Below are 12708 nucleotides of genomic sequence, written 5' to 3' on the forward strand. Positions count from 1 at the left end.
ACCATGGGTTACTGATTTTATGCATTTGATAAAACGAGAGGAAGAGGATATGCGGTGTAACCTCTAGCTAGCATGACTAGCATTTAGTTGTGAGACTCACTGAGCAGGCCGGCCCCATGCTGCAGCTTTGTGCCGCCGTCTCAGTAAAAAGCTTCACTTAGCTTCTGGTCTCCAGACAGCTACAGCCCTTATACTACTGCAACTCTATGGGCTTGACTACAGCTTCATTGTCTACTGGCTTATGACATTTTGAGTGCTCAGCAGAGTGAACGGGCAGTAACACAGAGAGAAAGAGTGTGTGCATGTATGAGAGTGAAGGAAATGAACCACTCAGGAACCACTCAGCCAGCCCATAGTCCGAGAGTCACCAGAAGTGGGTGGTATGAGAGGAAAATTGTGTTGAGGAATAAAGGACAAAGTACCCAGAGAATGTGTGTGTGTGTGTGTGTGTGTGTGTGTGTGTGTGTGTGTGTGTGTGTGTGTGTGTATATACTAATAGAACACAAGTACGCCACCTTGTGGACTGGTTGGGCTCTCCTCAAATAGTCCAAGACCTGTGAGAGAAAATCACAAATCATTTTTGAGAAAGAGTGGCTGTTTTTCAGTTTTTCACTGTGATTGAAAAGTGATTACATACACAGTGTCTTGCCACCATGTTTATAATGTATGTTGTTTGTAGACTAATTTAAATCTAGGGTTCGTTAGGGGGCTCCCAGTTCCAGAGGTCTTCCAAAAGACACAAATAACTCTAGTCAGCAAACACCGACTAAAGAAATCCTTTCTTGAATGGCGCTCCTGACATGTTCAAGGGTCATACCTCTGTAAATCTCTAAGATTAACTCCTTTTAGGATTTAATGAAATTCACAGTAAGAGTAAAAGTTAGAAAAAATAAAAAGTGAGATAGAAGAAGCGCTATTCCCACAGCAGCAGGATCATACTGTACCACTCAAGTCCTTGAGGATAATGAATAAAATTAACTTTCGTTTTAATCTCCTTCCTTATCTTAAATTATAGTATGAAATGCATGCAGATAAGCAAAGGTTTAATCTATATGCCAGCAATTGAGGTTTTCCTGTCTATTATTAGCCTAGATATTAGTTTAAGAAAAGCCAAAGTCATCTACCTTGGTTTGACATTGCACAAGATGCAAACAGATTTATTTTTCAGCTCTTCCAGGCAATATTTGGAACATTTCTGTTGGTGTATTTCATTCTAATTCTATTTTCACAGCAGCATAAGCCTTAACCAGTTGTTTAGTAAAAACTTATATTTGAAAAAGTATAATACAGTATTTCACAACACAATATGCTTCAAGATAATCAAAAACTAGCCAAAATGTTATATGTAGCCTATGCATAGAAATAGGCCATGTTTAGCTCGTGTGTGAAATGGCATTTACTCAGTAATGTTCAAGAAAAAAAAAAAGTATAAATGCCAAATATATATTTTTTTAAAAGTGACCTTAACAATCATAATTACCATTAATGTTGTAATGTTATTCAGTTCAATTTGGGTCAGTCATGCTAATATGCTAGCCCAACAAATTGGATGAAACTTGAATTTTACACTAATGTTTTCAATGTTGAATTGTTTAATTCATCATATTTATTTACAGATTTAGATGTTAAACTATGTTGTATAATTTGTTATACAATATTAACGTTACCTCTGTTGTAGGAAGCTATTGGAGGAGTCAGCTGCATAACTTATTACTTAATACGGTTTGGCGCAGTGCCTAAACGCCTCTTAACGAATCAAATGTAAAGCACAACTTCGCGAAGTTAGCATAAACTGGATGAAGAGATTTCTCCTAGCAAACTAAAACAAGACCTGTGTTCGGTACCGTTTGCTATATTGTTTTTTACTAGGATGGCGGAGTCATGACCTCAGAGCACGGGGATCACAGGTCGGCAGAGATTCATGCTGCGTTCCAGACACATTTTTTAGCTAGCTACGTCTTCAAGTCACGACTCACAACTTTGTAGCGTTCCAGGCAAAGTCACGACAAACCCTTCTAGCTAGCATTAGCGTTAGCTAGCGGCTACCTACCGTTGACGTTAGCTCGCGCTAGCTGATACTAGCGATTTCTAGTCGGCAACATATTGTGGGCTTAATTTAATAAACATAACCTGTAGTAGTACACAATCGTATGTGTATTGTTCTTTACGTTGCCTATGTATGTCTACTTCTCACAGTTAATCACCGGCATCTGTACAGCATCAAAAGGGTCGACATTGTTGTTTATGTGTGTGTGACGTGAAAACTGTAACTGGGAGTACAACGCACTTTCACGGGTAGAAGGTTGTGAAAATCAGACCACGCTGCTGCCTTCATATGTAGTTGGACATACAAACGTTGAGCCCTCTGAAAGCCATCCAACGAATTGACAAAAAATTCCCCGAGTGCTAAACTGTCAGGAACACTTATAAGTTTACATTAATATTTCTGTTTACCATAATGCATTCGAAAGTATTCAAATGCTGCACAGATGCATACTTGGTAAAATGGTATGTTGTTCTTAGTTGTAATTTTTTACATCTAATTGTAGATTTAATTATTTACTTAATGTCACTGAACGCATCGCAATAAATGCTGACTACTAAGGGCTCTGCCACCATAGACTGTTAATATTTACAGTCTATGCTACGGACTGTCGCGAGCAGAATCACAAACTACCATGCGAAGGATGGCTGAGGAGATACAACCTACCAAGGAACAGTGGTAAGTTTTACTGCTTAAAAACGCTTTAATTTTAAATTGCCTTCATACCGTGGTTGGTTTTGTAAGTTTGCCTGTTGTTTCTCTCTTTGAATGCCGTCTGTTTTGTGATGACAGTAAGTTACCCAACTACAACCAGCTAGTACTGACACCCTCCGGAGTAACGTTAGCTTTCTTTACAAATGTACACTATCTAAACCTCTGTTAAAAGTGTGTAATATTATGTTTCTGTCAGATATCCAAATAACGTTGAAACAATTGAAATCGATCGGTATCTTCTCAGGTAACGTACGTTTTCCATTAGGCAGATAGGTATAAAAAGACCAACTTTTTTTTAATTCGTTGATGAAATCTCCACCTGCCTCTCTGTTCCAAATATTGGTGTAACTGTCTTTTGATGCATTTTGCATGCCGAATTGAGCAATGGCTACTATTTTGTAAGTTCTTAAGTCTTTCTTTATTGATTGCATTCCTTCAGCACTGATAGCAGAATTGTAATCTGGTCAAAGTTCAATGTATAGTTTGCCTTTGCCTGTGTTTGCATGTACTTTACATGTTCTGTCTGCCTGCCTGTGCATGTCTGCTGTCTGAATCACAGCTCCTGGATATCAAGTTGGCTTCCCTCTTGGTGCCCCACTTCTCCTTCTCAGCTGAAAGATGCAGAGGAAAAAATGCTCAAGAGTAAGTGGGCCTTAAAGAGCTGTTGAACCACTGATACAACGTTGGGTGGTTTCCAGTTAAAAGTTTTGGCATTGTCTAAATGCTGAGAGGATTTGGTGTCTGCAATTTCTTTTAATATTTTTGTCTTATAAAAAAGGGTAAAAAATACCAGAACTGGTTGTTGAACAAACCACCTCTCAGTCTAATGAATCTGAAGCAGTAAGGACCCCTCTGTCCCAAACTGCAGGTGTGAAGCTGCCTTTCTCCAGGCAGCACGTCCGGATATCCAACAGCAACTATCTGTGGACCTTGGCTTTTTTCACTCAGCCACCGCCATGCGCTCCTTCCCGGCCCCTTGTCCAGCCCAGGCCCCCTTTGGTTCTGCTGCATGGCTTTGGAGGTGGGGTTGCTCTTTGGGCCCAAAACCTGGACTCTCTCTCCAGCAGTGGACTGGTCTACACTCTAGACCTGCTGGGCTTCGGCAGGAGCAGCCACCCCCAGTTCAGCGCAGACCCTGAGGGGGCTGAGGAGCAGTTTGTGTCGGCCCTGGAGGAGTGGAGGGAGAAGGTGGGACTGGAGGAAATGGTGCTGCTGGGACACAACCTCGGAGGATACCTGTCTGCTGCCTACACACTCAAATACCCACACAGGTGCTTTGGTGTGTTTTATTTAGTGTTTAGTGAAGAACTAGCCACACAGTATCTTCAGAACTCCTTTTTATATTATTTTTGGAATACATGTTATCAAATTCATGCCGAGTGTAAACTTATAGTCCTCAAAGGTCTGTGAAATGATTATGTTCACTGTCTTTTTACATACTTTGTTACAAATGTGGAGATTTGTAATTAAAATCTAACTGTGTGTGTGCACAGGGTAAAACATCTGCTGCTAGTGGAGCCATGGGGGTTCCCAGCACGTCCAGAGAACCCCAACCACAACTCCATCCCAGTGTGGATCAGAGCCATGGGGGCTGTTATGAGCCCCTTCAACCCTCTGGCTGGACTCAGACTGGCTGGGCCTCTAGGTCAAAACACACACACACACACACACACACACACACACGCACATAAACACACATGTATTTTTTACTTCCATTTCATATTCAGTATACTAAATTTGAGGCTTGGCTTGCTAAACATGCCTATACCACCCCATGCCAGTAGTAGTGTACGATTGTTTTGAAATGGTTTTCCACATAAAAAAAGCATTCCTGTAAACCCTTTTGCTTCCTAAAAAAGGATGTTACTACTTGTTTGCCTGGCTCTGCGTTGTCATCGCTTAGATTGTTTTCACTTGACTGAAAAAGATGAACTTGTTGAATCATCATCATTTCTCTATTTCTGTCATCGGCTTTTGAAAGAATTTCTGAAAACTCCCAACTGTTTGGCATCTGCGTGGCACAAAACATGAAATGCAATGCAGAGGTTAGTAGAGGGCTGCTAGTTTTCTTGTCAGTGGTCTGGTTTGTTTGAAGTTATCGTACTGATATCTCTCAGGTCCAATGCTGGTCCAGACAGTCAGGTCAGATTTCAAGCAGAAATACTCTTCCGTGTTTGACGACAACACAGTATCTGACTACATCTACCATCTAAATGCCCAGACACCAAGGTGGGAAACCTTTTAAGCCGATATACTGTACACTGGTACTTTTTTATTTCTCTCCAATATGATTTTTTTTCTCTGTTTCAGTGGAGAAACGGCCTTTAAGAACATGACCATTCCCTATGGTTGGGCTAAGAGGCCCATGCTGGAGAGGATCAACCAAGTGCAGGCTGACATTCCCATTTCTTTCATCTATGGATCACGCTCCAGCATTGACAGTGACTCTGGATACGCGTTAAAGAAAACCAGACCAGATGTGCAAATCATGGTAGGTTCTTTTTAAATGAGTTTTTTTTTTTGTTGCAACTTCTCTTCAAAATGTGGTTTTAAAAAGAAAAATATTCATGTCAGAGTTTACCTGTGAACCATGACAGCTTTATCTCTAAACAGCTGACTCTTTCTGTTCAACTGTGTGTTTGTGTTTGTAAAGGTCATCAGAGGAGCAGGCCATTACGTTTTCGCCGACCAGCCCGATGACTTCAACCAGACGGTCCTTCATATCCTCGCTGGGACGGAGAAGAAAAGCCGAGGTGAGGGAACGAAGCAGTGAGAGCTCCCTCATTCAGACGACTCACAGGAGGGCACATGGTTTAACGAACCCAAACTTATTACACAGCCTCAGCTGTTTAACTGCAAGCCTCTTTATCATGCACTTACTCTTAAGAGAGAACCATAACCGACTGAGGACACTTCACTCGCTATTCGTAAGGCTTGGGGTCAACCTCATGTCAAGTTTTTTTTTTTTTTTTTTTGTAAATAAATGTGACATGCAGTCTTTGTTGCTCACTTAGTTTTTTTTTGTGTCCTCAAGGGGTTTAGAGCAGTCAGTGCTAAATAATCTGAGAAACTATTGGGCAACTCTTCTGTTAAAAAAAGAAAGGGGGGGGAAAAAAAAGGGAAATCATCCCTCAAGGGAATATCTTGTTTTGGGTTGAGGTCTAGGCAAAGTACACAGGATGTTCTTTTTTTGACCCCTTACCCATTTTGTGAGAGATCTGAGGGAGAAGTGTATAGGGCAAAGGGCTGGTGTATTTTCCACGGAACTTGTCAACTTCTCTGGAGACACTGTGACTGAGAGCGGCCAGCAGGTGGCAGCACAGTAGCAGCATAGGCACGTTGTCTCCCCTCTCCTTTGCAGAAGGGTAACAGTGAATCCCATACAAAGTGCCCTCACATGCATATATTGAGTCGAGTGACCTACTCAGGAGACCTGGACAGTGATGCTTTAAGAGCAGCATGACACTCTGCTCTGCTAAAGTCACAACGGCAGTGACAGAATAGGGTCAGAGATGTGTGTTGAACTAAAAATAAACCTGTTTCAAGGGGGTCGACATGAGTTAAACAACTTGGTTATGTACTAGGAAACCTACAATTTTGTGAATATGCAAGTCTGAAAAAATACCTGGAACAAGAAAGCCATAGTTTTAAAGTGCTCATATTATTCTTATTGGCGTTTCCCCTTTCCATTATTGTGTTATATATCTTTTTTTGTGCATGTTATAGGTTTACAAAGTGAAAAAGATCAAAGTCCACCCCAAAGGGACTTACCATCTTCCAGAGAAAACGCTGCTCACAAACTGCTCCAAACAGCTCTGTTGTAGACCAGCCTTTACTTCTGTAACGAACATGCGTCACTTTGTAACACGTTATAATGCTCCCCTAGCTGCTAGCATGGCACGCCCTCATACTCTGCTTCTGACTGGCTAGCAGTACTTACTGCGCATGTGTGACTCCCAACAAAGATGGAACAGAAGTGAGACGTCTCACTCTGTAGCTAAAACAGAGAGCTCAACACACAGGGTGAAAAGAGGAGCTGCAGCAATGTTCACTACAACAAAAATATGGTGTTTTCTGAAAATTAAACCACATTAACCTATTCTGGTACAACCTCTAAATACAATAAGAACCTGAAAATGAGCCTAATATGAGCACTTTAAATGGACATTTGTCTTTGACATGTTGTGGGTTTGTTAGTTGCATTTTTATACTCCTACACTAAACTCATATTTTACCATTTCTATACTGTAATGCATTCTCCTGGCAGAATATGGTACTACAAGTGAAAACGGAAGTCATAATATTAAAATACATACAAGGTCTGTCAAGTGGCTTTATTGCAGTGGACAACATAGTTTCTCTCTTGATTCAGTTGTGCCTACACTTTAAAAGTGTACCTATTTAGAATTGCACTCATAACTCAATAACATTGTCAGACGGAAGGAAATGCACTCAACACATTTGTTAGACATCAAGAATGCATACAATGCCTTTTGGTGATGAACACAAAATGCAAACATAACTTGAGTTTGTTTACAAGAACCCTCAACAAGGCACTTTTTAATACAGTGCCTTTATATTCTAATGAATGTCTCCCACATCTTGATGCAGAAGATGAAAGATGGCAGTTAAGGCTGCAGTTTAGTAAAGTAATGGAGGAGACACTTGATAACCTGGATATATGTTAGTTTATTCTCTGTTACTTCTGTCTGTCTCTGTCATAAACCTGGCCCACCCGAACTGTCTCCTGGCAACAGGGTAGCCACGGAGACAGTCTTTTGGATCTCCACCTGCAGGAAGTGATGCAGTGGTTGGATGGGGTAATTATGGGTTGCTTGTTTTCTTCAAGACGCTGGCTGGCTGCTTGTCAAGGCAGGAACATTCAGCGGGAGCTACATGTGCGCAGCCTCTCTGGGATGGAGATGTGCACGCATAATGTGCCCAGGCCTCTGTCCATATTACTCACTTAATAAGCCTGCAGGCTTATTCGTTATGTCTCTCTGTCAGCGTGACGGGAGCTTTCATACTGGGGTTGGATAGAATTGAAAGCTTGAAGGCCTGAAATAACTGCACATAAAAGGTGTTCGCACACAGAAACACACACTGTTGCTGGCAGCCTATCAGCTCTCAGTTTATCTTTAATCAGTACCACCACATGCAGGTTTGTGCCGCCAAAGCATCAGGAGCTCAGTTTTAACAGCTAACAGTGATATCTCGCTCTGATCTGCAAGACCGAACTGAAACTCACTCATTTTTCTGACTCTTTTTGGGTCCTAACCCATAGTTTTAGTCCTTTACTTGAACACAAATTATGATATAAATGAGCATGGAGTCTTTCTAAAGGCTATCCTGGACCAGCACCACTTTTTTTTGTTGTGCATCATATGAAAGGTATCCATCACCTCAGTGCAGAAGCCCCATAAAAATGCAGTTCTTTTTTTCATGTGACAATCCACTAGTGTAATGAGATGCATGCATCACGCTCTTGTCTAAACCAAACAATTATAGTCCGCTTATGAGTGACTGATGATATTTACAGTCCAGAGATTTATTTATACCCCAGAGTTGGCAGCCAGACTGACATTTTCACAAAAAAAAGAGGACAATATTTTAATTAAGTCAGCAGCACGACTGTGTTGAAAGGAATATCTGTTTACCCAGTTATTTTGCCAGAACTTCCAAAATGCTTAGCCTTTATGCAATGAGAGCACTTCACAGCACCTCACAGCGCTCACATTACACCAAAGGTGCCAAGAGTCTAATGATCACAGGATTTCAATTCTGACTCAGTGCATCAGGAAAAAAGAAAAGTAACAGAACCAGAGCTGGAGTTTGCCAGCTGGTTGGCTATTCTCTACAGACACAGCACAGGAATAAGCATGTCGATGTGATGACTTCTCCTCGCAGAAGGAGTGAAATGGATCCAACGAGGCATTGAGACTTTTACATTGAGACTCATTAGTGACAACACTGGGACTGATGCTGAAGTGCTGCTGATTCATAAAATCCTGTAAAGCGGGTCATTTATTTCCCTTCACTTCAACCATTAATTCTTTAGATCTAAATCTGGTCTTGGAGCGATAGCCTGTCACCAAGCAGATTTCCATGCTTCTTCCAACTGTTTGATTACATTGATTTAAAAATACAGCTGGGCCTTCTTCATTCCCTTATTTATACACATTATTCCATTACCATTAGTATTCCGTGTTGAGATGGCTAATTTATATATACTGAGGCTGTAAACACGGTAAACAGAACTTTAAAAAGAGTACTCCAGTGATCTCCAGTGGCAACTGGAAGTTGGAGGACTTAAGGCCCTGACACACCAACCCGATTATCAGCCGTCGGACAGTCTGGCGAGGTCAGTGACTCGAGTCTGTTCAGTGTGTTCCGTGCCGTTGTCAGTCGGAGGAGCCGTCTGCCTTCATTTGGGCCGATTTGACAGGTTGAATCGGAAGGCGGGCAGTCGGACTCAATGGCCAATCTGATTGGTGGAGCGCTAACCCAGAAATGACGAGCGGGATGAGCCTGACTAACGCCTCTCAAAATCTGACGAAAATCTTTTAAACTGACCTTTGTCGATCTGAAATGAAGACAGATTCAGCAACTGCATGGTCTATTTCTCGCTTAAAATGTTTTCAGAAACACGTTTCAGTGAACTATCTTCGTAAAATATGAGATCGTATTCCGAACGAAGCTGCCATTAGGCTCGGTTGTAAAATCCGGGAGCAGCCAGACCCACGTGACGCGTTCGTCCAATCAGCTGTCGGTTTTCATTTTTTGGGCGACAATACAGATTAGCGCCGCCTGCTGTTATGGAGACGTATTATTCGGCCATCGGGTTGGTGTGTCAGAGCCTTTATAAGAGACCGATTAAAAAAGTGTAAAATCAATTAAGTTCTCCTCTAAACCAAACAGTGACTGTTTATTGTCAACCTCCAGGCTTTTTACCTAATTTGAAAAAAAAGGCCACTGGCTATAATTGTTAATTACTTCAGAAACAAAGAGCTTCCTGCCAGAATTTCTGTCTCACGGTTTAGGAGTCTCGATGGGCTCTTATAAAAACACGCTTCGGTAAAAATCCAAAAGGCTATTCTCATATCTAAGATCGTTAAAAGCAGGTGTACTTTAGAACCCAAAGGACTTGGCTTGCGAGGAAGTCCCCACTGATGTCCTAGAAATAAATAAGACCTCTCTATTGTCAATTCAATTCTCACATTCTTAAAGCTGCAACTTTAAGGCTAACCTGCAGCTCTCTGCCTCTGTGCTGTGCTGCTTTATGATTTCCTGTTTAGCAGAAGTGTTGTGACTGCCTTTTTATACCCAGTGTTTTCCAGCTGGGTCCTGCTTTCTTCACAGTGCCCACCGTTTTTTGTTTTTTTTTTCCATCACATTCTTTTCCTTGCCTTTTCCCTGCTGCTGTCTGCTCCTTCTATTCCAGGTCATATCATTTGAATTTCCATGTTTGAACCTTTTATACCCTCCCTCTCCTGTTTGCCTTTTCCCAGGCTCTCTCTCTCTGTCTCTCTCTCTCTCTCTCTCTGTCTCTCTCTCTTTCTCTCTCTCTCTGTCTCTCTGTCGGTCTGTCTGTCTGTCTCTCTCTCTGTCTCTCCCTCTCTCCCTCTGGCAGTTCTTGGTTTCACATTGTGTGAGATGGGCAAACACAGTTTCAACACTCTGAACAAGCCTACAGTAAAATCAAATGTACACACACACATCAAGAAAGCATCACACACACTTTTCAATGTCAGGTAAGAAAAAAGTCCATCAGAAGGCCAAACAGTGTCTGTACTGAGACCAACTGTGTGTGTGTGAGTGCATGCGTGCTGGTTGGGCATAGTCACAAATAAATAAAGTTTTACAATAATGGAGGTGTGTGTGTGTGTGTGTGTGTGTGTGTGTGTGTGTGTGTGTGTGTGTGTGTGTGTGTGTGTGTGTGTGTGTGTGTGTGTGTGTGTGTGTGTGTGTGTGTGTGTGTGTGTGTGTGTGTGTGTGTTGGGGAGGCTTTGCTCCTCAAAGCAGTTTTATCAGCCGCTCCGTTGACAGGAGTTCAGCCTTAAGATTAAATGTTCCGCTGACAGACACACCCTTCCAGATAAAGACCATAGAATATAAAAAAAGGGACATACATATTTCACATAATTCCCAGGATCCAACTGCAATAATGGTGCAATGATAATAATGATATTACTGCTGTCAGAAAGCACATGTGTTGGATGAAAAAAAGAAGAGCTACTTTAAGAAAAGAGGGCTTTTCAAATGATTAATGTAGCTTTAGGTGCAATTTGGAGGTACTTATGCTTCCACTACTACATTTCAGAGGATTATCTTAGTAGTTTTAATACAAATTTAAGGAAAAGAAAATACTGTTTTGCATCAGTTCAAATGTCAGTTAAGGATTAACTTGAACAAACCTCTACTGTTAATGCGCACTGACATGCCAGAACCAGATAATCTGTCTGCTGCTGTGAGCGTAGTGTCTGTAGATGGTGTTTCCCTGGCTGTCTGCCAGATTAATCCCCTTAATACCACACAGCATCCAATGTAGAAACCACAGAAACGTATCTGGACTCACATAGCTGCCTACACCTTGCCATATGAAACATGTTCAACATATTAGAGAGAGAGATCAGGTGGCAGTGATTTTTCTGTGGGTATACAATTTGATTCCAGCATGTGCCTCGGCTCACACATGACATCCTCTTTCTGACACACTATCCTCAGTGGTCCATTCACTTTTTGAATCGCACATGACAACCTTGTCACCTGCATCGTGTGTGTGTGTGTGTGTGTGTGTGTGTGTGTGTGTGTGTGTGCGCGCCTGTGGGTCACTCACTTAGGTACAGTATAGGCTCATCTGGTCTGATCTGATTTCCTCCCAGCTGGCTGATGTGAAACAGTAGCCCAGATGTTGCAGAGATTACAACTCCCTGCAGTGTTTGTAGGAAAGCTTCGAGACCGTTCAGGAAAATAATCACAATGGGAGAATTTGTCCTGCACACAGGCCCGTTCTGCTCCTCCATAGCGACAATCCCTCTTTTGTTCTGTTTACACATCACAGATGACTGACATTGGCAGGAGGATGGTATATCACTTTACTGATAACACAACATAGGCACTAAAGTGACCTCTGCCTTTATCTCTGGCACTTTATACCCTATAGTATGAACGTTATGCCGGTAGCTAGCAATTATGTGTTAGACTAAATTGAAGGGTCAAATTATGCTCAATTGAGGTCCGACAGTTTTGGGGGCAAAATTCACAAAAAGTAAGCAAAACATATTTTATGTACAAAAAACGTTTAAAACTACGAGGCATTACCTTCCCTGTGTGTAGATGAAGTAAAGGTGCTGCACAGCAAACAATCTAAGGAGATGAAAAACATTTTTCACTGTAAGATTTTCTATTTTATTTTAAAGGGTTACTGGTGGGTTTAAAAAAAAAGAATGGTCAGAATTGAAGCAGCAGAGGAACAGACATCCTGACTTTTAACCCCTGGTACAAGTCAAGTTTGGGAAAATGATGGATCCTACATTTCCCACAAGTCAATAGTGCCTCTTCTTATACCCTATGGATTCTAAATTCCCAACAGCAGAGCCCCATCCATCGGAGACATGCACTAGCCGTAACTAAACTGTAATAGTTTCAGAGTATTCAAAACAATCAAACTGATCAAATATATGTTTATATATTTCAATATTATCTCCCAAAATGTTGTTTGTAAGCTGTCTCCACACTGCCAGGTATGTAGTTATAGTAGTAAATACTAAATCTTTTATCTTTTTTCGTGCCACATTTTAAGATTCAGGATCAGTACTACAAAACCTTATGTAATCTTTTCATTTCTTATATACTCCAAATTCCTATACATATTAACGCAGACATGACCTCAGTGTCCTCAATAGTCCCTATGCAGTAATGTAGTAAATGTTCATTTACTCTCCCAAAAA

General features: G+C 41.4%; 1 protein-coding gene across 1 annotated transcript; it reads left to right on the forward strand.

Moving 5' to 3' along the window:
- Nucleotides 1-2618: 2618 nt before the first annotated feature.
- On the forward strand, nucleotides 2619-5781 carry LOC144528808 (1-acylglycerol-3-phosphate O-acyltransferase ABHD5-like). Its single transcript, XM_078267645.1, has 7 exons — nucleotides 2619-2722; nucleotides 3318-3400; nucleotides 3627-4029; nucleotides 4252-4403; nucleotides 4876-4987; nucleotides 5069-5249; nucleotides 5412-5781. The coding sequence occupies exons 1-7, from the start codon at nucleotides 2679-2681 to the stop codon at nucleotides 5529-5531; spliced, it is 1095 nt and encodes a 364-aa protein (XP_078123771.1). The 5' UTR covers nucleotides 2619-2678; the 3' UTR covers nucleotides 5532-5781.
- Nucleotides 5782-12708: the final 6927 nt, after the last annotated feature.

Source organism: Sander vitreus, chromosome 14 (genome assembly GCF_031162955.1).
Source record: "Sander vitreus isolate 19-12246 chromosome 14, sanVit1, whole genome shotgun sequence".
NCBI lineage: Eukaryota > Metazoa > Chordata > Actinopteri > Perciformes > Percidae > Sander > Sander vitreus.